The following is a 24,104-nucleotide window of genomic DNA, read 5'->3' as shown; positions in this document are numbered from 1 at the left end:
AAAGATTCAAAGTCTAGAAGGAAGGAGAGGGTGCATTAACAGTTTATCTATTAATGTACACGTAATAAAACATACACAAACCACCATGACTTTTATTATCGGCAATAGATATTGTACTCTCCACAACACAAATACATCCATCCTATTGCACATATGCACAGACCTAAAATCAGAACTAAATCAACATCAGAAATAAAGCAGATTTCTGAACTAGTGTACAACATAAACTTCTCCAGCATAGCACTGTTAACACAAAATGGAGTTAAGAATTAGAAAAACCTGAAGACAAGATGCTTTATGGAACCATTTAGGTCCCCAGAAAAGCCTTTCCAGCAATCAGACACTTCAACTGCCAACTTATTTGTAACTGCCACAGATTTAACAAAAACATGCAGATTTCAGACAAAAAATATCAAAACCAGAATGGGGAATGTTCCATGAAAATTATTCTTGAATTAAATCTTGCCTCTCCAGCTAATCTTAATGTGGTTGGTCATTGGTAATTCTATACTTTGCTGTCCAGGAAGACAAGTTTATCTGGATAAATGAGCTTGGAATTTTTCACCCTTAGACAAGCCTCTGAAAATACATGAACAGTTTCATAACTGAAGGGTACAACATGAAAACAGTTTCCACATATGTAAGAGTCACTGCTGCTGGTTTTCATTATATTACAGTAAACTATTTCTGCATTAAAAACATGTGGAGGAATGGGTTACTAACCACTAATTCTTCAAAGAAACTAACACCCTCCTTATAGTGTACTGTAAATTTCACTCTGCTCCAAACAGGCAAATAATTTTTTTTTTTTTTGGGGGGGGGGGGGGAGGAGATTCTGGTCTCTCTGTAATGGCAACTTTGTCATTAACTTCAATGAGAGCAGATGGGCCCCAGTGCTCAATGTCCAAAATCTGTGGTGTCAGTCTATGTAATTCTACATGTTTTCCCAAATAATAGTTTCAATGCTTTTTAGACAGAAATAAGTAGAAGCCAGCAGCCCGACTTCACTAAACTGTGCGTGCAACTGAGAGGAACTGGTAGTAAGAAAACATTCCTTTTCAAGCTTCAAAGAGAGAGCTATTATGAACAGTGGGGAAACAGGGAACAAAGAAACTACCTTGACAGCCCTATTTCTAGCTACTAAATGTACAATTGGAATAGTCACTTCCAACCCTCCCCCATGTGCCTGAGACTCGGATGTTGCTGTTTTGCCAGGAAGCTGAAGGGAACAGGAGGCCAGAGTGAGACACTACTGTTTCCCATATAAATCCATTACCTGCTGCTCAGGGCATCATTGATGCATGTACAAAGGAGACCACTCCCCTCAGCTCTATTCCAGTCAAAGCCTCAGTTCTCTTCTGATGCCAGAAGTGATTTTCTCTTGCAGATTACTACTTCCACAGTGCTGACTGATTTGACTGCAGACCTACCTGTAACCAGTGCAGGAAGCTTTGCCCTCAGACCAGCAGAAAATGCTCAGTTACACAATAACCAAATACACTCGATGTAGAAAGTTCTGGCCAAGAGATACTGACCACAGAAGTGCTTTCAGGAATTACACTGGGAATATCAGACATCTGTAACTACTACAATTTATTTTCTACAAGGAGCCATATGAGCAACTGTTCTTGCAGCGCAGGGGCTAATAATTAACTCAAGTTAAACACAGTAACTGGAAAATGGAATATTTGTTTACAGTTGTTAAACCAATGCATCTGCAATGAAACCCTGGCCTGATGGTATTCAGGGCTTTGACCAAAGCTCCAAGAGGGAGCTGAGATTCTTACACAATGCACCTGAATGCTCAATCGAGTCACCTGTCACCCCATAGTCCAAAGAATCTCAATGTCTGGACTTCTGCAGCCACTAATCCTGCAAGATACAAACCAACAGGCAACTATAGCTCAGGGCAGAAACTGTTCCCAGGCCTCCTGTACATTCAAAATCTACATAAACGTGGGGGAGGGGATGTCTGACTCCACCACCGGTCATGTTACATCAAGCCTAAGCAGCAGAAGGAAGGTATATCTGTCAAAAAGCCGCACCCAGCTCTGTGTGAAACAGCCAAATGCCACAAGTGACAGCTTTTAGACTAAAAATTCTGGGGACTGACGTGCAGCCACAGCACAGGAACCGCTTCCACTGAACTCCACGGGAGCTGCTCCAATGCACTGGCTGTAAAATCAGGCCCTTTTTATTGCACTTCAGACAGTGGTTCACTCCTAATGCATGTGACAGAGGCAAGGCACCGGCAGATGGGGTGCAGCAGCTCTGCTGTTAGGAGCTGCATTAGCATAGGCCTGGGCGAGGTGGCACACAACCCAAACATCTGCAGCATTTCCTCACAGGCAATCTTGTAAGGGAGGTTTCCAGTGTCAAGACAGGAGACTGCTATCCTAGTAGACACAACCAGCTTCAAAGGGGGAAAGTTTGGTCATAAACAAGGCTCATCCTCTAAGCAAGTAAGTTAATACATTCCTATGGGGGAAAGGGGGCTAATCCGGAAAGGGCACATCAAAAAGCATCTCTGATGTTTTTCAGCTGCCGGACAGCCAGGTCAACAGGAAGGTTGAACTTTAGATTGCTCAGGCGGCTGAGAAGGTTGAGTGCACTCTCAAAGCCTGTGTTGGCCACGTAGCTCCAGGGCTGATAGTGAGACTGTATCAGAGCCCCAGATTTGCAGATCAGGTTCACCCAGGAAACCAGACGCTGTTCATTTAATGCCATGCACACCAGGGCTTTCAGTTCAGAGTCCGCACTGCGCTTGAATGGATCATGCTCTGTGAGGACAGTGTGAATAGCCGTTAACAGGCTCTGCTTGGGGGTCACAGTGATGCCCCCCATCACGGGAAGGGAAAAAGACTGGGAGAGCTTGCGCGCTGGGGACTCCACGAAGGCGCGGCCGTTCTTGGTGTTGTAATACTTCACAAAGAGTTCCCAGGGGTGCATGGTCTGTGGCGACGAGGTAAGTGCAGGAATCAGGCACGCAATGGGTGCCAACACCAAGCTCATCCCTTGAGAAGAGGCACAGAGCCCATGAGCCATCAGGTCTCGTATAGCAATGGTCAGTTCCTTCCGCACAGCCAGCGTCAGCTCATCTCTTGCTCCTAAGGAGACATCCTGCATGCTGGAATAGCTGAGCACATGATCCTGGTGCTGGTGCTTCAATGCCAGCTGCCTCACTTGGTCTACAGACAATTCTAGTTTCTTAATTAAGGGAGAATAGTCCTTATTGGCCTGGTCCTTCTGCCAGAGGGTGCGGGGGATCTGACCTGTAGCACAGCCAAACTGACTGACAGCAAATATCTGCAGCACAGCAAGCATGCGACGCATAAGGTGCAGGCCTGTTTCTCGCATCTTTCTGGCATCCTCTGGGTTCACTGTTTGATTAGGGAAAAGGAGGAATGCTGCCGTTAGAGAATCAGATTTATCTATGCTTATTCCTATAAGCAGGGAGCTCATCAGCTACTCCACTAGGGGATGCTTTCGCTCTGGTGCTGCTGGCTGGGTGATTCATGTGGCTTTGCTCAAGAGAGAGTGGCAGCTTCTCAGCACTCATGCAAACTGGAAAATGGGGCATCAGATATTCATGTGTCCCATTCTCAAACTGCATTATCCACCTTAAATCATGTGGCAGAGAATGAATCCTACTAGGGGTGCTCTTTTAGCAGGCACAAGTGACCATACCAGAATTTTAAGACTTCTAGTGAGGGGAGAGGGTGTTTCAGACACAGATTTGTGGATATCCCAGGATCAGAAGGATAATGACAGGGTGCCAGAAGCTTTTGTGGAAGGAAGTTGCTCATGTGCAAGGAACTAGTTGTCTCAGGGAATAACCTGGCCTGCTCATGCCAGAACCTGGGACCAAATCAAGCTCTTAAGTTGGTGGTCTCATTGTAAACTATAATGAACAATAGATACACCAGCCAGCGACTTCTGCTGATGAAGAGTCCAGGACTAGAACAGCTGGAGTGGTGCAGGCCAAGACTGAGCTGCTTTGGTAAAGCTGCAGCATGTCAGGAGAGACTGCACAGCACCTTGTCTGCATTATGTCTGCTGCTAGATAATTATCAGAAGCCCCTCATTTTTGTGAGCTCCACGTTGAAGAGCAACCCTATCCCTCAATGATGTGTTGGTGCACATTCACCGTACAATCACACTGGCCAACAGGGAAAGGTAAGAGGTCAAACATAAGGTTTCTGGCTTATTGTCTGGATCAATGAAAGGGTAAGGAAAATCACCACTAGCAGGGGAAAAGCACTGAATGTAGGAAGTGATGGGACACCAGTTCCTGCAGGATGGAAGCCATCTGGCTAACAAAAGGAGAAGCAGCAAGAGCCAAACACATGTAAATTGCCCACCTCTGTTATTCCCGGGAGGCAGCCTGGCATTCGGTTTGTAGGGGCCACTTCCAGGCTTCCTGCCTGAACATGCACACTGTCCATCCTCCACCTGGCCAGCTTCACCTAGAATGAGGAACCCACAATGCCAACAGTTCGTTATTTTGCATCCCTACATCAGCTGTAAGATTTCGGCAACATATTGCAGACTGCAGGTCAGTATTGCCTCGTGTTCCTCTACACATGGGTGACCACCCTGCCTCTCAGCATCACATGTATCAGTGCCCCGGGGTCTCCACACACTATCCCTCACCACCGAGAGGTCTGTGCTGCTCTGTGCCAGATTCTGCCCCATTGAGGTGTGCATCCTTCCACTCCCTGATTCAAGCCATGCTATACCCAAGATGCCCCTGCTGCACCAATGAGCAGCTCTCCTGATTGTATAAGCAAAACCCAGCACGGACCCTGAATGAAGCTGATGAACATCTCCAGGTCCCGTATTTGTGTCTTCAGCTGTTCCACCAGCTGCTCCTTCACCCTTGCAGGATTGACAATTTGGGCAACAGCCACATCCACCTGCTGCCGCAGCTCCTCTGGGGACAGCGACGCAATATCCTCGTTCAAGTTCATATCCAGCTTCTTTATTAACTCCTCTATAATCACCTGCAGAACATTACATATAATGAGTGTCATGATCTCATGTGGCCCTCCCACCTGTGGAGCCAGATTGCTGCTTTCACTTTCCCACTAGTTATTCTGGGGCGAAGCCAGTCCGGACTTTATTCTATCCGCTAACAGTAAACTGTAGTAGTCCCCATGGATTATATTCATGGATGCAGACTTATGATGATGTATTACAGCTGCCTGAATCAGCACTGGCCACATGCTAGTGTTCTGAGGGAGGCACTAGCTGGTGTTAAGAAAGGGCACTGGCAGAGGATCCGGAGGCCTTACCCGCTGTCTTTCCATGACCATGGATTGGGGCAGTGAATCATAGCTGCCCTCTTGGTAAGCGAAGGTCTCCAAGTCATCTAGTTGCGTCTTGAGCTGCAGGATCAGCTCTCGCTGCTTCTCCTTCCGGGCTTCAATTCGCTCCTGATTCTCCCGCTCCCCCTGAAATGAGTTTATTGGAAAAGAAATTGAACACTCTACTCATAGCCAAGGCCCTGGAGATAGGATTGTTACACCAGGGATGTTTGGCAGTTAATCTTACAGCCCATGCCACTAGCGAGTTCTGTGCACCCTCACTGACAAGAGGCTGCAGGCTTTCAGTGAGAAGAAATTCCAGCCCAGTCACCTCTATACAAAAGCAGCGTTTCTGCAGGCGTCTTGCACCCCCCTACTCTAGTCTCACTCGTCAGAAACCTCAGCAAGTAAAGAATTTTGTTGTAAGCAGTCAGATGATGATCACGTCTCATAGTAACTTCTGGAGTTCTTACAGATCTCAGAATGAAGCAGCAACCTGACACCACGCCCTACATAACAGAGTAGAGTCACGGCTGCATGGCACTTTATCTTGGTATAACCTGAAGGGTATTTCAGGAATAGGTTTTCTGGATAATGCACTAAAATTGTACATAAGTGAAACAAATGCAACCTATTATATCTCAATCAAAAGGTAGATTTATATTGAAAGTGGCACGTATCAAGGCCTCCAGATATTAAGCATGGGAATAAAAAGCAGAAATATTCAGTTACATTCTAAATTAGATTTGGGTTTGTTGTTGTTTTTCCTCAAATAAAGTAGCTGAAATTTTATTTATTTAAATAAAACCTCATTATCTCACAGACATTTGGGATCCTTCTGAATTACATACAAAGCCAATTAGTATCAAGATCACAAACCCTATCTCTACTCCTGCATGAAAATCAAGGGTCCCAAGCAAGCGTCTGAACTGCCCTGACTTCAATCTGAACTTTGCAAGCAGTACTAACGCCTACAGAATGAGAGAGAGAGCGAGAAAGAGAAAGTTCAGCCAAGAGCCAGAGTTCATTCTGCTCACTATCCTCACCACTTCCAGCACAGGGCAGCAAACAAGCAAGATTAAACTTGAGCATTTTAAAACTGCAGATGGGCAGGAAATTGCCACTGGAATAAGGTTTGGTGTAGGAGACTGGAGTTGTAGGGAAAGCCTTGTAACAGTATCTTATTTAAAACTGATTAATTGTGGGGGTACAGATGAAGCTTCTTTGCTTCTGAGAGTAGCTCTAAGTCCCTGCCCTGCTGTTTTTGGTGATGTAATAGCTGCTAAGCAGCTTTTAGTAACATTAAAAAAAGCAAATGGCAATCATCCAGATTTCCCATGTGCAAAGAGGCAGCAACATTCCCAATTAACCTCCCTGTCCCTCTCATCCTCTTCTCCAGTGTGAGCTGGCCCCTTGCACAGGGCTTCCCCATTAGCTGGTAGCAGGGGCCCTGGCTAAGCCCAGCACCCTGATCCAGCCCCATGCCTAAATTGCTATAACACTCCTTGTTCATTGTGCTTGAAGAAAAGGTGGAGAGGGGTGTGGAACTGTAAACATAATTTATCTGTACAGGTGTAAGATCAAATGAGGAAGGTCAACTTCCCCTGTTCTGATGCGAGTGGAAAGGGAACTGTAATGCAGGAGGCTAACAGGCAGGTTACACCGAATGTTGTCAGTGATCTAAGCTAATGAATCACACTGGAGAAATTCACATGGATGCTGTATCCTGACTGTCTTGTACTGCTCCTGGGAAATGCTAGCAGGCCAGGCAGAATCATATATCCTACAAAGATGAAGTGCAGTATCACTTCAGCTTCCTTCACATGGCTATTGCTGGACACACCGTACCTTCTCATTTTAACTGGGCACTTCACGGCTGAGGTTCAAAAGTGAACTTTCATATTCAGCGGCTGTCCACACTGTGAAACAACCACGTTTAAGAAAACTCCGTGCAGCCGAGTCTAACTATGGGTGCACCGGAGCGAAACAACAACAAAAAAAGGAGTACTTGTGGCACCTTAGAGACTAACCAATTTATTTGAGCATGAGCTTTCGTGAGCTACAGCTCACTTCATCGAATGCATGAAAGCTTATGCTCAAATAAATTGGTTAGTCTCCAAGGTGCCACAAGTACTCCTTTTCTTTTTGCGAATACAGACTAACACGGCTGCTACTCTGAAACCGGAGCGAAACAGTGCTTTAGCCCAAGGGCAGATTAGTCCAGAGCCTGGGCATGAACAGTCCAGCCCCATGCACACAGGTTGGATTGAACCATTTGATGGAGTCAGTTGTGGATTTCGGGTCCTTTGACCTTGAAGCCGTTCCCCGTAAATTGCACCGTTCAGGAAACCGGGTTCTCCAAACTGTGCCCTTCCACTTCTCCTGGGTGTGACCATGGGGTACCTCGCCAGCGTGACTCACGAGAGCAACCCGCTCCGCAGAGCGGAGAGCGAAAGGCGGGAGCGGGACAGAAGACGGGGGGCTCCGAATTCTCCCCTGCATCGGTCTCTGCGGAGACGGGCCACTGGCACCGCGCCCCCTGAGGCTGTGCCTGTAGCGGGGAGCAACGCTGTGCCCCCCCAGCCAATCCGCCCCAGCTCGGCCCGCCCCCCCCGGCCAATCCACCCCCTGCCCCCCCTGCCCCCCCCCAGGCAATCGCACCCCCTGGCCCCCCCCAGGCAACCCACCCCCAGCCCCCAACCCACCCCCCCGGCCCATGCACCCCCCCGGCCCCCAACCCGCCCCCCCAGCCAATCCGCCCCAGCCCGGCCCGCCCCCCCCCAGCAATCCCACCCCCCAGCCAATCCGCCCCAGCCTGGCCCGCCCCCCCCCGGCAATCCCCCCCCCGGCCAATCCCACCCCCCGGCCCCCCCCCGGCAATCCCACCCCCCGGCAATCCATATCCCGCCCCCCGGCCGCACTCACCGGCGCCCCCCCGGGCCCGTCCCCCGGCGCGGCCGGGCAGCCGCGGAAGGCGAAGTCCTCGAGCTCGCGCAGCAGCCGCTGCTGCTCGGCGGGCCCGGCGCGCGCCACCTGGCGGAGCCGAAACTGCACCTGGGCGAAGTGCGAGACCAGCGCCAGCAGGGCCCCGTGCAGCCGGCGGCGCTCGGCCCGGAGCCGCGGCAGCGAGCGGGGCGAGCCCCCCGGCGAGCCCGGCCCCGAGCCCCCGGCCTCGCCCGCGCCCGCCTCCGCCTCCGCCTCCGCCACCGCCCCGACCGGGGCCCAGCGCTCGCCGGGGCCCAGCACCCCGCCCTCCGCCTCCATGGGCCCGGCGCCGCCGCTAGCGGGCCCGCGCCGCCGCCTCGGCCGCCGCCATCTTCCCGGGAGCGCCGCCGCCGCCGCCGCCGCCGGGCCCCGCCCCCAGGGGCGGGGCTTCCGGGGAACGGGGCGGGGCTTGGAGCAGGGGGCGGGGCTTCTGCGCGGCGGGGGCGGGGCATGCGGGGGCGGGGCTTCGAGTTACTGCTGGAGAAACCGGGTCGGTCGAATGTACCCCGGGCCCCCCCACCCCGGGCTGTTCCCCTGTGCAGTGCCCCCCCCAACCTCCCCCCCAGGCCCCTCCCACTCCCCCATCCGGCCCTGCCCCCCCCCCAGCCTCTTCCCCCATCCGGCCCGTGCTTGCCACTGGCGACCGTCCTGGGGTTTCCCCTGGAGCGGTCGGGCAGCGCCTCCGGCCTCCGAATGGATGTATGGGTAACGGGGGGGGCCCGTGGGTGCTAGTCAGATCACGCTGCCTGATGGGTTTCGCCCCAGAGGTAGCTGCAGCTCTGTGCCGGGTGAAGTGGGTCCTCGTGCACTGGTCTGTAAAGTCCTTTGCCATGGGCGATGTTATTAATGATACGGGAGGGTCACGCACCATCCCCCGCTCCCACCCCATGCCAGGGGTTCTTTGTGTCCTTGATTCTGCCCTCTGCCCTTCTTCACCCCATACCTAGTTCCCCCTTTCGACCCCTACCAGGGGGTTTGTGTTGTCTCCTGTGTACCCTTCCCCTCAGGCCTGGGGTTTTGTTGGCCCCACCTTCCCCCCATCCTCCCTTAGAAGGGCCTGGAGAGCACTGCAAAAGCAGCATGCTTAGCTTCTAAGTGTGGGACACTTAGGTGGCTCTGTAGGATCCTTTCAGGCTGATTAAGGAGGCCAGAGACTGATCACGGTGTGGCTGGCTAACCTCATCCAGTCAGCCCTGTGTGGAAGGTTGACGTGCCATCATGTAGACATGTGGAGTTCATGGTTCATAAGAAAGGACAGAACATTTGAGATATGTAACTAACAGTCCCCTGTGCTCTAATTTTCACTCTTCAAACCACAGACTCACCTAACTTCTTGCATGGATCGTGGGTGCTGTAGTCCTGTTGGGATTTCCTGTGCTAAGAAATATAATTGTAGCTACCTCTAGAGGACACATAATACACTCCACTCTGTGCACATCTAATCACATGGAGGGTAACAAAGGTAACTGGTTTCCAAGCTGGTGGAGTTCAAGTGTAGGGAAACAGGGGATTCCTATAAGGAATGAGGGAGGCAACCTAGTGACGGAGGATGTGGAAAAAGCTAATGTACTCAATGCTTTTTTTGCCTCTGTCTTCATGAACAAGGTCAGCTCCCAGACTGCTGTGCTGGGCATCACAACATGGGGAATAGATGGCCAGCCCTCTGTGGAGAAAGAGGTGGTTAGGGATTATTTAGAAAAGCTGGACGTGCACAAGTCCATGGGGCCGGATGAGTTACATCCGAGAGTGCTAAAGGAACTGGCGGCTGTGATTGCAGAGCCATTGGCCATTATCTTTGAAAACTCGTGGCGAACGGGGGAAGTCCCGGATGACTGGAAAAAGGCTAATGTAGTGCCCATCTTTAAAAAAGGGAAGAAGGAGGATCCTGGGAACTACAGGCCAGTCAGCCTCACTTCAGTCCCCGGAAAAATCATGGAGCAGGTCCTCAAAGAATCAATCCTGAAGCACTTACATGAGAGGAAAGTGATCAGGAACAGTCAGCATGGATTCATCAAGGGAAGGTCATGCCTGACTAATCTAATCGCCTTCTATGATGAGATTACTGGTTCTGTGGATGAAGGGAAAGCAGTGGATGTATTGTATCTTGACTTTAGCAAAGCTTTTGACACGGTCTCCCACAGTATCCTTGTCAGCAAGTTAAGGAAGTATGGGCTGGATGAATGCACTATAAGGTGGGTAGAAAGTTGGCTAGATTGTCGGGCTCAACGGGTAGTGATCAATGGCTCCATGTCTAGTTGGCAGCCGGTGTCAAGTGGAGTGCCCCAAGGGTCGGTCCTGGGGCCGGTTTTGTTCAACATCTTCATAAATGATCTGGAGGATGGTGTGGATTGCACTCTCAGCAAATTTGCGGATGATACTAAACTGGGAGCAGTGGTAGATACGCTGGAGGGCAGGGATAGGATACAGAGGGACTTAGACAAATTGGAGGATTGGGCCAAAAGAAATCTGATGAGGTTCAATAAGGATAAGTGCAGGGTCCTGCACTTAGGACGGAAGAACCCAATGCACAGCTACAGATTAGGGACCGAATGGCTCGGCAGCAGTTCTGCGGAAAAGGACCTAGGGGTGACAGTGGACGAGAAGCTGGATATAAGCCAGCAGTGTGCCCTTGTTGCCAAGAAGGCCAATGGCATTTTGGGATGTATAAGTAGGGGCATAGCAAGCAGATCGAGGGACGTGATCGTCCCCCTCTATTCGACATTGGTGAGGCCTCATCTGGAGTACTGTGTCCAGTTTTGGGCCCCACACTACAAGAAGGATGTGGATAAATTGGAGAGAGTCCAGCGAAGGGCAACAAGAATGATTAGGGGTCTGGAACACATGACTTATGAGGAGAGGCTGAGGGAACTGGGATTGTTTAGTCTGCAGAAGAGAAGAATGAGGGGGGATTTGATAGCTGCTTTCAACTACCTAAGAGGTAGTTCCAGAGAGGATGGTTCTAGACTATTCTCAGTGGCGGAAGAGGACAGGACAAGGAGTAATGGTCTCAAGTTGCAGTGGGGGAGATTTAGGTTGGATATTAGGAAAAACTTTTTCACTAGGAGGGTGGTGAAACACTGGAATGCGTTGTCTAGGGAGGTGGAGGAATCTCCTCCCTTAGAAGTTTTTAAGGTCAGGCTTGACAAAGCCCTGGCTGGGATGATTTAATTGGTTATGGGTCCTGCTTCTGAGCAGGGGGTTGGACTAGATGACCTCCTGAGGTCCCTTCCAACCCTGATATTCTATGATTCTATGATTCTATGAACAGGGAGACACATAATCTTTCTCCACAAATGCAGTCACTCCACAGAGGTTAGGTTGGGGAGACCATGACATGACAATTGTCCAGCTTGCAGGGAAGAAATTTGTTATTGTAACTGGTGTTGTCATGGAGAACAACCAAAATAATCCTTAGCCCTCACATCACACTTAACCATCAGTAACTAAAGGGTAAAAAATGGAACCTGCAGAATCAAGCCATCAGCAATGAAAAATACCCCAGCTGGAGAGTGCCGCACAGAGCCTCTCAGTCATCTATGATTCATTAAAGGAAACTTCCGCAGAATCATTTTGTTTTCAGTAATAGACTCGCATGTATCCATGGTAAATCATTTTTATTTACTTCTGCAGTTGAAATCAGGAGGGTGACAGGACTGTGCGAGACAAATACAATTCCTGCTGTCCATGAACCACTATAGCCTTCATTACAGGTGGAATTAATGAGAATGCCGGGTTAAAGGACTCAAGCAGAGAGTTTTCACTTTAAAGTTCAGCCTCATTAAGACACAGATTGCAGCCAGCTGTCTTTTTGGAAATGGCAATGGGAGATTTTGCTGCAAGAGTTTTTCTTGAGTAAAGCTTTATGGAAGCAGCAATCCTGCTTCCCCTGGTAATTTTAATTTATATGGTAATGGATGGGGATGTCCCAGTGGGAGTGCATGTGTCCCAGATGATGAAGGGGAAAACCATCATTTAGATCTGCAAGTTCACCCCTTTGCATATTCTTCTCAGACTTGTGATTGTAGAAATGCAATGAGAGGATAAATGTTCTAGCCAGAAGGAATCTGAGTGATGCATGTTCTTTTTATGAACAGTAGACACATTAGATTGTATCAGGCATTTCTACAGGGCTTTTCATCTTTGCCACAACTTACTGACACAACTAGGGTGACCAGACAGCAAATGTGAAAAATCAGGATGGGGGTAATAAGAAAAAGACTCAAAAACTGGGACTGTCCCTATAAAATCGGGACATCTGGTCACCCTAGACACCACCCTATTCACCCTCGCAGTTGGTGAGACAGGCAGACAAGCACAGAGAGGTGAAGGTTACATAGCAAGACAGCCGTACAGCCAGAAATGGAACCTGTGGGCAATTTTCTCAAACTTAGCTGCCTAAAATGTAGGGCCTAAATCCATATTGGGCACCCAAATAAGTGGTCTGATTTTCAGAGGTGCTGAGCACCACAGCTCCCCTTGACTCCAGCTTTAGCAGGGCTGGGTCAGAACCACTCCGCTCAAGAGCACACAGAGTGACAGGCCAGGCCTGGCTGCTGTTCTGAATATCAACATGGACAAAAGCCAAATTAGCAGAGGGCCGTATGCAAGGCATGGGAGAGGAGAGGGCGTTTTCCCCACAGCTCTTGGTACAGACACCACATATCCTATTGACCTAAAGAGAATTACCAATCCGGTGGGTCCTATCAGGGCCCAGATTCCCCGTATAGGATGCAACAGGCAAGGTCGTTTGGGACAGCATAATATTGGGGGGCAGCAAACTGCCAGTGACCGTTTATCTGGGTGACGCTGGGCTAGCAGGGGATGGACACTGGCTAGTCCATCAAGGGCAGCACAAGCCCTAGTGCCCCATCCTTGGCATTAGGTTTCAGAATTAGAGGAACGTAGTCACTACATCCCCCGCTCCAGTCCAGCCTCCTGTGTCTGAGCCTTCAGAGGAAGCCACTACTCACAAAGCCCCAGAACCGTAATTCCCCTGCCCTCCAGGAGGAGACTGGTCTGGAGCTGGACTCTTTCCTCCTGTTACCTGCACTCTTGTTTATCTGGCTCATGTATCACAACTCGTCAGTCGCTTATGCCCTCAGTTCTCTCTCCGGGGTAAGTGAGCCAGGACCCACATGCTCCAGTCTAAGCCAAGGGGGAAAGGGGCCACACCAGCGATCTGCATCTCTGGTGTTTGTTTTCCCACTGTCAACTGTGCTTAACCCAGCTGCAGCAGTAGGCAACAGAGAGCAGGGGGGGGCTCCCAGGCCTTTTGGGGGTCCTCCTGTCCTAGTACCGTATACACAGGGCAGGGGTTAGCTATAGGCAATAGAGAGTGACCGCCAGCCCCCACTTGGGTCACTGCCCCCCCCGGTCACTGCCCCCCCCGCCTGGGACGGGACCCCCGGGACCCCACTCGAGTCACCCCATTTCACCTTGCCTGTCACCAGGTGGCTGCTCTCACCTCTGCACAAGAGAGGTTGCTCCCAGGTGCGGGGTTCTTGCACCCCTGACCACATGGTGCTGGGATCAGCGCCCCCTTGGCACCCGCAGACTGGGCGTAATCATCCCCAGTGCTGTACGAATCTGGGTGGAGGGACCATGCCCCCTGCTGGCCTTGGCTTGGTGGGGAGGAGGCAGGAGGGGCTGTGGACCCGCTGTGATGCAGCTCCAGCACCAATGGCTCCTACGCACCCCCAAGCTGCCCCACGGGAGGGGGGTCACTTCTGGAACGTGCCCTTCTACAGCCCCTGTCATCCACAGCCCCTCAGGATAGAGGCCACTATCCCCACGACAGAAGGGGAAACTGAGTCACGGCATGGGGAAAGTGATTTGGCCAAGGTCAGAGCAAGCCATTGGCACCGTCAAGAAAGGAACCCAGGAGTCCTAGCCCCAAACCCTAGATACCCCCCTCCCGCAGCAGGACTAGAACCCAGGAGTCCTGACCCCCACCCCCATCTCAGCCTATGACAGCGCAGGGTGCCGCGGGGGGCTCGGTGGCCCGGGCTGGGGGTCCCGCGGGGTCGGGCCGGGCGCAGCGTGTCCCTGACGGGCGCTGACAGCTGAAGCGGCCGGAGCTCCGCCCGCAGCCCAAAATAGCGGCGGCCGGGCACCGCCTCCGGAGCCAGCCCGGCCATGGCGAGGTGAGTGTGGGGCGGGCGGCAGCCTGGACCCGCGGGAACGGGACCCCCGGAACCCCCCTCGGGCCACCCCAGCGACCGCCAGCCCCCACTTGGGTCTCTGCCCCCCCGTCTGGGACGGGACCCCCGGGACCCCCCTCGGGCCACCCCAGCGACCGCCAGCCCCCACTTGGGTCACTGCCCCCCCCCGGGACGGGACCCCCGGGACCCGCCTCGGGCCACCCCAGCGACCGCCAGCCCCCACTTGGGTCACTGCCCCCCCTCTGGGACGGGACCCCCGGGACCCCCCTCGGGCCACCCCAACGACCGCCAGCTCCCACTTGGGTCACTGCCCCCCCCCGTCTGGGACGGGACCCCCGGGACCCCCCTCGGGCCACCCCAGCGACCGCCAGCCCCCACTTGGGTCACTGCCCCCCCCCGAGACGGGACCCCCGGGACCCCCCTCGGGCCACCCCAGCGACCGCCAGCCCCCACTTGGGTCACTGCCCCCCCCCGTCTGGGACGGGACCCCCGGGACCCCCCTCGGGCCACCCCAGCGACCGCCAGCCCCCACTTGGGTCACTGCTCCCCCCGTCTGGGACGGGACCCCCGGGACCCCCCTCGGGCCACCCCAGCGACCGCCAGCCCCCACTTGGGTCACTGCAAACCCCCGTCTGGGACGGGACCCCCGGGACCCCCCTCGGGCCACCCCAACGACCGCCAGCCCCCACTTGGGTCACTGCCCCCCCCCGTCTGGGACGGGACCCCCGGGACCCCCCTCGGGCCACCCCAGCGACCGCCAGCCCCCACTTGGGTCACTGCCCCCCCCGTCTGGGACGGGACCCCCGGGACCCCCCTCGGGCCACCCCAGCGATCGCCAGCCCCCACTTGGGTCACTGCCCCCCCCCCCCCGGGACGGGACCCCCGGGACCCGCCTCGGGCCACCCCAGCGACCGCCAGCCCCCACTTGGGTCACTGCCCCCCCCGTCTGGGACGGGACCCCCGGGACCCCCCTCGGGCCACCCCACCGACCGCCAGCCCCCACTTGGGTCACTGCCCCCCCCATCTGGGACGGGACCCCCGGGACCCCACTCGGGCCACCCCAGCGACCGCCAGCCCCCACTTGGGTCACTGCCCCCCCCCGTCTGGGACGGGACCCCCGGGACCCCACTCAGGCCACCCCAGCGACCGCCAGCCCCCACTTGGATCACTGCCCCCCCCGGGACGGGACTCCCGGGACCCCACTCGGGCCACACCAGCGACCGCCAGCCCCCACTTGGGTCACTCCCCCCCCCCGTCTGGGACGGGACCTCCGGGACCCCCCTCGGACCACCCCAGCGACCGCCAGCCCCCACTTGGGTCACTGCCCCCCTCAGTCTGGGACGGGACCCCCGGGACCCCATTCGGGCCACCCCAGCGACCGCCAGCCCCCACTTGGGTCACTGCCCCCCCCAGTCTGGGACGGGACCCCCGGGACCCCATTCGGGCCACCCCAGCGACCGCCAGCCCCCACTTGGGTCACTGCCCCCCCCCGTCTGGGACGGGACCCCCGGGACCCCACTCAGGCCACCCCAGCGACCGCCAGCCCCCACTTGGATCACTGCCCCCCCCGGGACGGGACTCCCGGGACCCCACTCGGGCCACACCAGCGACCGCCAGCCCCCACTTGGGTCACTCCCCCCCCCCGTCTGGGACGGGACCTCCGGGACCCCCCTCGGACCACCCCAGCGACCGCCAGCCCCCACTTGGGTCACTGCCCCCCTCAGTCTGGGACGGGACCCCCGGGACCCCATTCGGGCCACCCCAGCGACCGCCAGCCCCCACTTGGGTCACTGCCCCCCCCAGTCTGGGACGGGACCCCCGGGACCCCATTCGGGCCACCCCAGCGACCGCCAGCCCCCACTTGGGTCACTGCCCCCCCCAGTCTGGGACGGGACCCCCGGGACCCCACTGGGGCCACCCCAGCGACCGCCAGCCCCCACTTGGGTCACTGCCCCCCCCCCGTCTGGGACGGGACCCCCGGGACCCCCCTCGGGCCACCCCAGCGACCGCCAGCCCCCACTTGGGTCACTGCCCCCCCCCGTCTGGGACGGGACCCCCGGGACCCCCCTCGGGCCACCCCAGCGACCGCCAGCCCCCACTTGGGTCACTGCCCCCCCCGTCTGGGACGGGACCCCCGGGACCCCCCTCGGGCCACCCCAGCGACCGCCAGCCCCCACTTGGGTCACTGCCCCCCCCGTCTGGGACGGGACCCCCGGGACCCTCCTCGGGCCACCCCAGCGACCGCCAGCCCCCACTTGGGTCACTGCCCCCCCCGTCTGGGACGGGACCCCCGGGACCCCCCTCGGGCCACCCCAGCGACCGCCAGCCCCCACTTGGGTCACTGCCCCCCCCGTCTGGGACGGGACCCCCGGGACCCCCCTCGGGCCACCCCAGCGACCGCCAGCCCCCACTTGGGTCACTGCCCCCCCCCCGTCTGGGACGGGACCCCCGGGACCCCCCTCGGGCCACCCCAGCGACCGCCAGCCCCCACTTGGGTCACTGCCCCCCCCCGTCTGGGACGGGACCCCCGGGACCCCCCTCGGGCCACCCCAGCGACCGCCAGCCCCCACTTGGATCACTGCCCCCCCGTCTGGGACGGGACCCCCGGGACCCCCCTCGGGCCACCCCAGCGACCGCCAGCCCCCACTTGGATCACTGCCCCCCCGTCTGGGACGGGACCCCCGGGACCCCCCTCGGGCCACCCCAGCGACCGCCAGCCCCCACTTGGATCACTGCAAACCCCCGTCTGGGACGGGACCCCCGGGACCCCCCTCGGGCCACCCCAGCGACCGCCAGCCCCCACTTGGGTCGCTGGGACACTCACACCCTCAGCTGGGACTTTTCCTGTCTGACTGGAACCTGGAAAGTGTCCTGCATGTTGGAAACACTCCCACTTATTCCAGCCCTAGGAACTCCTGTGAGACATCCCAGCTGGCCCGGGGCCCCTCCTTGCCCCACCACACAGGGGGAGGGAAGGCTGTGTCGCTCAGGGAACACACACAGCCCAGGCCAGGAGCCTCCCTGCCATGGGGCACAGGCTCGGGCTAGCAGGGCTCGGGCTAGTGCTTTCCAAATAGCTATGTAGACAAGTCTTTAAGTTGGGGCTGGAGGAGCTCAGGCTCTGAAGCCTCCAGAGGGGGGTGAGCTTCAGAGCCCAAGCTGCAACCTCAAAGCCTGTCTCCACAGCTAGTTGGAGAGCACCAGCCAAGCTGGCTCGCCCAAGTCCATGGGCTGGCCGGGGAGGCTGGTTGCTGCAGCGTGTGCAGTCAGACCCCGGGTGGCCCGGGCCAGCGGAATGTAGAGGGCTCCTGTAACACGACTCCACGGTGAATTCTGGGCCCTGCTTGGGCTGTCTTGTCTCCTGCCCTTGCCCTGCTGAGAAGCGGAGGCAAATGCCATGGGGAAACGGGAATTTGCTTACCTGAGCCTCAGCCCAGGCTGCTTACGGGCCTTGCAGCCTTCGGCTCTTGCAGATGGCAGCCGCCTATGGGGCAAAGAAGAGAGGTGACTATAAAGCAGGGGGCTGCTCAGGTGAATGAGACCACATGGCAGTAGGGCGACCCCCGGAATCTGTCCCCAGAAAAGCAAAGTCTCCCTAGGGGCTGGGCTTCACTGGCAGTTACAGACGCTGAATGAATTTGTTCTGAGTCGGTGCGAATCTCTGTTACCTGGTGGCAGCCAGCAGGGCCCAGTGAAACGTGGAGGGATGCCCAGCAGTGCAGTCAGCATGCCCCGATTTATTTCAGACTCTGCTCACTACGGATTAAACAAAACCCTGCTCCCCGGGCCCCACAGCTCCTCTTTCCCCACGGCCCAGACCCCATGGTGCAGTGGCAGGGGCTCTCTGGGGCTCTGCCTGGCAGGCAGGGATGACTTTTCAGATCTAGTATCAGGGGGTAGCCATGTTAGTCTGTGTCCACAAAACAACAAGGAGTCTGGTGGCACCTTAAGACTAGGGCCACCAGACTCCTTGTTGTTTTCCAGATCTTGGTGTTTTCCTCAGACCTCTTGCCCAGCAGCGCTTGCCTGGGCACTCTCCGGGGCAAGGGCAGCAGCCTGGGGGGTTGGGACTGCGCTCCCGTGAGCAATTGTGCTTAGTAAGGGCCGTCCCTTGGCCTCGCACACGCAGACTGTACAATAACTTCACTCTCAAAAGCACAAGTCTTGTGCCTCTGGGAGGTCCCTCTTGGAGCACATGGTGCTGCAGGATTCTCAGCACCTCAGTGACAGAGAGAGGCCAGTTCCCGGGACACTGTAAAGATAAAATGATGCTTTTTGGAAGTGTAACAACAGGTTTGATGAATCTGCAGCCAGCTTCTCTCCTGCCCCCTTTTCCTGGGTCTCGCCCGCTCCCTGTTCCTACATGCCAATCATCTGGCCCAGATTGGTGTAACAAGGGCAGCTTACCGCTGCTCTGATAACTCCGCACAATGCCTTACACACAACCTGCTGCTGTGGGGTGCCGTGAGACGAAGGTGGTACAGAAATGCCAGCTCTAACTCTGCTCCCTGGGATTCATCCCTCCTGAACGGTCTCTTGTTTGCCAAGGCAACCCGCAAAAACGCTGTGGTACGACCGCCCGTGGTACGTCTTCCTGGAGTTCTGCGTGGAGGACAGCACGGATGTTAAAGTCGACATTGAAGACCACCGGGTGGCGTTCAGGTGAGTGTCCAGCCCCACTACAGGCCCTGGTAACCGGCACTCGATGGCACGGCCCTGAACCGGGAGCTGTGCAGGGAAGAGCAGGGCAACCTCTTGGAGATCGTCACAGAGGAGTTCCAAGCCCAGTTCTGAGCTAACTGAGTTTGTGTTTTGGCAGCTGTAAAAATGCAGATGGTGTGGAGATGTACAACGAGATCAACCTCTATGCCAAGGTGAACTCCAAGGTAAGCAGCCGCCCTTTGCAGTGAGGCATGGATGAACCATGCTCGCGGAGCCCAACTCCTGCCGGCCTCAATGCTGCCAAAGGGACCGTGAGTTTATGACAACCCGTGGAACAGTTTGGGTGACAGGGGGAGTGATTTGCCTCCATGCTGGCCAAGGCCATCCTGGCCTATCACGTCATGTGATCTCATTGCTCAGACAAGAGCATGACCCCAGACACCCACCATCCCCAGAGGTTGGGGGACCTGGCTGGACAGCCAACAAGGGATGCCATTAGGTGGCACCTCTTGGTGCTGCTATGCCATCAGCCTTACCCACCCCTTCCCATCAGCCCCCAGCAGTGCTTCGTTTTGGGTTGTGGCCATCGTGGCCTGCATCCAGGGGATTTTGCCCAGCTAAGTGAATCAGAGACACCCAGCAGGCCCAGCTGCATGGAGAAGATGGTTCAAGGCTGTCACAGGTATCCCCAGGAAAGCCCCCTCTTCTCCTGCATTCTCCTCTTATACCCAGCTCTCCCATGCCCAGATTTGCACCTCAATTCCTGCAGGCTGAGTCTTGGTCTCCAGGGACTTTTCCATGTGTCTCAGAGCTTGGGAAGGGCTCCATTTTAATTCTGGGCATCTTGGCTTATTGAGAGGGAGAGAGGTGCCCAGAAGCCATGTCAGGCAAGGTGTCTTTGTTCTGTCCCTTGGCAGGACTCGCAGCAGAAGCGCTCTGACCGCTCCATCACCTGCTTCATAAGGAAGTGGAAGGAGAAGGTGGCATGGCCGCGCCTCACCAAGGAGAACATCAAGGTAAACCCAGGGCCTGAGAAGCCGGGGCCCCTTCCTTTGGAGTCGGTTTTTCCTCAGTGAAAAGCTGAGAGTTTCTCCCACCTGTGGGTGCCATGCTATGCAGTGTGGGCACTGCCAGGGGTTGGCACAGCACAGTCTGCTGCTATGCTCTGGCATTGCTGGTTTGGATTTTATGCCCTGTTTAGTGCTGGTGAAAGGCGCCAGGTAAGCAGCTCCCAGAGACTGAAATCCTCTGGCTATAGAGCAGATACCACAGACACCAGCCTAGCACCACTCACTGCACCTGGCTCAGCCCTGATGGGTGAGACCCTGGGGGGGGCAGCTTGGACTCCTAAGCTCCTTGGGACAGAAACCTTCTCTCTGTTCTGTGTGTGCAACGCCCTGCACGGAAGGGCCCTGAACCATGAGCAGAGCTCCTAGGCACCACCACATGGTTTTACAAAAGGTAGATATGGGTTTACAAAAGGTAGATCGTGCCAAACCAACCTGATCTCCTTCTTTGAGAAAGTAACAGAATTTTTAGACAAAGGAAACACAGTGGATCTAATTTACCTCTATTTCAGTAAGGCATCTGATACCGTGCCACATGGGGAATTATTAGTTAAATTGGAAAAGATGGGGCTCAATATGAAAATTGAAAGGTGGATAAGGAATTGGTTAAAGGGGAGACTACAACGGGTCCTACTGAAAGGTGAACTGTCAGGCTGGAGGGAGGTTACCAGTGGAGTTCCTCAGGGATCAGTTTTGGGACCAATCTTTTTATTACTGACCCCAGCACAAAAAGTGGGAGTGTGCTAATAAAGTTTGCGGATGATACAAAGCTGGGAGGTATTGCCAATTTAGAGAGAGACCGGGATATCATACAGGAACATCTGGATGACCTTCTAAACTGGAGTAATAGTAATAGGATGAAATTTAATAGTGAGAAGCTGAAGGTCATGCATTTAGGGATTAATAACAAGGATTTTAGTTATAAGCTGAGGACGCATCAATTAGAAGTAACGGAGGAGGAGGAGAAGGACCTTGGAGTATTGGTTGATCATAGGATGACTATGAGCCACCAATGTGATGTGGCCGTGAAAAAAAGCTAATGCGGTCTTGGGATGCATCAGGCGAGGTATTTCCAGTAGAGATAAGGAGGTTTTAGTACCGTTATACAAGGCCCTGGTGAGACCTCACCTAGAATACTGTGTGCAGTTCTGGTCTCCCATGTTTAAGAAGGATGAATTCAAACTGGAACAGGTGCAGAGAAGGGCTACTAGGATGATCCGAGGAATGGAAAACCTGTCTTATGAAAGGAGACTTAAGGAGCTTGGCTTGTTTAGCCTAGCCAAAAGAAGGTTGAGGGGAGATATGATTCCTCTCTCTAAATATATCAGAGGGATAAATACCGGAGAGGGAGAGGAATTATTTAAGCTCAGTACCAATGTGGACACAAGAACAAATGGATATAAAATGGTCATTGGGAAGTTTAGACTTGAAATTAGACAAAGTTTTCTAACCATCAGAGGAGTGAAGTCCTGGAATAGCCTTCCAAGGGAAGCAGTGGGGGCAAAAGACCTATCTGGCTTTTAGATTAAACTCGATTAAGTTTATGGAGGAGATGGTATGATGGGATAACATGATTTTGGCAATTAATTGATCTTTAAATATTCATGGTAAATAGGCCCAATGGCCTGTGATGGGATGTTAGATGGGGTGGGATCTGAGTTACTACAGAGAATTCTTTCCTGGGTGTCTGGCTGGTGAATCTTGCCCATATGCTCAGGTTTTAGCTGATGGCCATATTTGGGGTCAGGAAGGAATTTTCCTCCAGGGCAGATTGGAAGAGGCCCTGGAGGTTTTTCGCCTTCCTCTGTAGCATGGGGCACGGGGTCACTTGCTGGAGGACTCTCTCCTCCTTGAAGTCTTTAAACCCCGATTTGAGGACTTCAATAGCTCAGACATAGGTGAGAGGTTTTTCGCAGGAGTGGGTGGGTGAGATTCTGTGGCCTATGTTGTGCAGGAGGTTGGACTAGATGATCATAATGGTCCCTTCTGACCTTAATATCTATTAATTACACCACTATTCAGTTCATGACAACAGAGCCCCATGCTGGACTGCTGACAAGGGGCTGCTGAACAGCCATCAGCCGGTAGTGACTGCTGGGCACAACTGGTCTGGGCCAAATCTCCATAAGTGCCTTAAATCCTCAAACTCAGGCTGGGGTGGAACCAGACTCTAAAGGTGGAAGGCCTCATAACTCCCCCTCTCCCCCCTCTTTGTCCATATCCCATCCCCAGCCAGTCCCCCCGCCCCCCAAAGGCATCAGACTTGCTGCATTCGGTGCTGCGCTGCCCTGTTGTGATGCTGTTTCTCCTGCTTGCTCATAGCCAGTCTGGCTGTTTGTGGACTTTGATAACTGGCGAGACTGGGAAGGGGATGAGGAGGTGGAAAGGGCCACGGCTGAGCAGTATGCAGAGGTAAGTCTTAGGTTACTGCATTTATATTTGGGTCTGAGCAGTGGGATAGCGGCATCACAAGATCCCAAGCAGTGACCTGAGGCCCCATGCGGAGTATGCAGTACCCGCTGGGGGCGAGACCTTCTGGGCGCAGGTGTTGTAGGGGGCCTTCCTCAGTTATCCTTGTTTCATGTTACTCAATGCCAAGTTCTTGGGTCAGGAGGAAAGTCTGAGCATTAGTATCAGTAAAGTGTCAATTATACAATACAGGCAAGTGCTCCTGCACTTTGTAAAACCTATTGTGAGGCTCAATTAATGTGATTAAATGACTGTCCCTAAAACCAACATCTCCACCAGGCACTGCCTGGGTAATGTCCCAGCTTGCCTTAAAAATTCACTGTTGACTCCAGACTGAATGGTTAGAGCAGCAGTTCTCAACCCACGGCCTAATTAGCACAATGCCGTGGCCCAGCTGTGTCCTAAAGGCCGCTTGCCCACCCAGTGGGGTCCAGGCTGCCCAGCATGGCAGGGGTCTGGGGCTGCTGGCTGGCCCCACTTTGTGGAGGGGTCTCTGGGCGGGAGGCGTTGGGCATAGGGGTCTGTGGGGGCGCGCTGTGGTTCTCAACCTGCAGCCCAGGTAACACTGGGTAAGAGAAATTTCAGCTGTGGCTGTTGGTGTGTGGCTCAGTATCTCCACCAACTGGCTAGCAGCAGAAATGCACCATGGCTTTGCCCGAACTGGAGAGGTGAGGTATGGACAATAATAGCAGGACATGGATCTTAATTCACAGCCAGGGAGGAGTAAGAGCGATAGTGGGAGAACTATGGAGTAGAAGCCCTGCTATTTCTGTCTAGCTAGGTACTTATCTGGCCCCCATGAGTATCTGAGCACCTCCCAGTCACTGCATTTAGCCTCACAGCCCCCCTGAGAGACAGGGAAGCATCAACCCCATGGTACAGAGGGGGAACAGGCCCTGAGATAAGGGACTTGTCCAAGGTCACACAGGGAGTCTGACTGAGCCAGGGATTGAACTCGGTCTTTTGCAACCCAATCCAGTGCCCCATCCAGCTGATCAACCATCCTACCCCACGATAGCAGGGGGTCTGTCTTACATAGAGCACCATTATGGGAGCTGCTTTCAACAGGAGTGAGGAGGGTCCAAGATGGCCACTGCCACTGGGCTAAAATCCAGTGGAAACCTTGGGGTACAACCTGCAGCCAAAGTCCCTTCCAGCCTAGCACCCACGCTGAGCAAGGTTTGGATGAACCAGTTGAGCCAAGCATGCACAGCACATGTGCTTATCCCTCTCCCCGCTGTGGGTCTGTGTCACAAGGGGCAGCTGGGATTCCTGGGGGTGGAAGACACTGCCTGGGAGCAGAAGGGACTCCAGCCCTGCCACCTTTGTTGTGGGTTCCTTTCTTTATTCTCATGACTGTCTGTTTCCTGTCCAGCTCCTGCAGAAGGTCACTGTTAAAGGCACACCCCCAGCAATGGACGACCTCGATGTAAGTACAGTTGGTCACTGCCTTG

The 24,104-nt window shown here is 54.7% G+C and overlaps 2 protein-coding genes across 2 annotated transcripts; one reads left to right on the top strand and one right to left on the bottom strand.

Moving 5' to 3' along the window:
* Positions 1 to 72: 72 nt before the first annotated feature.
* Positions 73 to 8,622, bottom strand: RUNDC1 (RUN domain containing 1). Its single transcript, XM_077806247.1, is given in 6 exon segments — positions 73 to 3,380; positions 4,362 to 4,466; positions 4,805 to 5,003; positions 5,295 to 5,453; positions 8,232 to 8,594; positions 8,596 to 8,622. Coding segments are annotated over 6 exon segments (1,719 nt in total). The 3' UTR covers positions 73 to 2,514.
* A 5,804-nt stretch (positions 8,623 to 14,426) lies between these two features.
* On the top strand, positions 14,427 to 22,580 carry PTGES3L (prostaglandin E synthase 3 like). The gene is given in 6 exon segments (XM_077806019.1): positions 14,427 to 14,434; positions 18,998 to 19,114; positions 19,272 to 19,338; positions 20,032 to 20,130; positions 22,504 to 22,558; positions 22,561 to 22,580. Coding segments are annotated over 6 exon segments (366 nt in total).
* The last annotated feature ends 1,524 nt before the right edge of the window (positions 22,581 to 24,104 follow it).

The sequence above is a fragment of the Eretmochelys imbricata genome, chromosome 27 (genome assembly GCF_965152235.1).
Source record: "Eretmochelys imbricata isolate rEreImb1 chromosome 27, rEreImb1.hap1, whole genome shotgun sequence".
Classification (NCBI taxonomy): Eukaryota; Metazoa; Chordata; order Testudines; family Cheloniidae; genus Eretmochelys; species Eretmochelys imbricata.
This window is presented reverse-complemented; position numbering and strand designations above follow the sequence as displayed.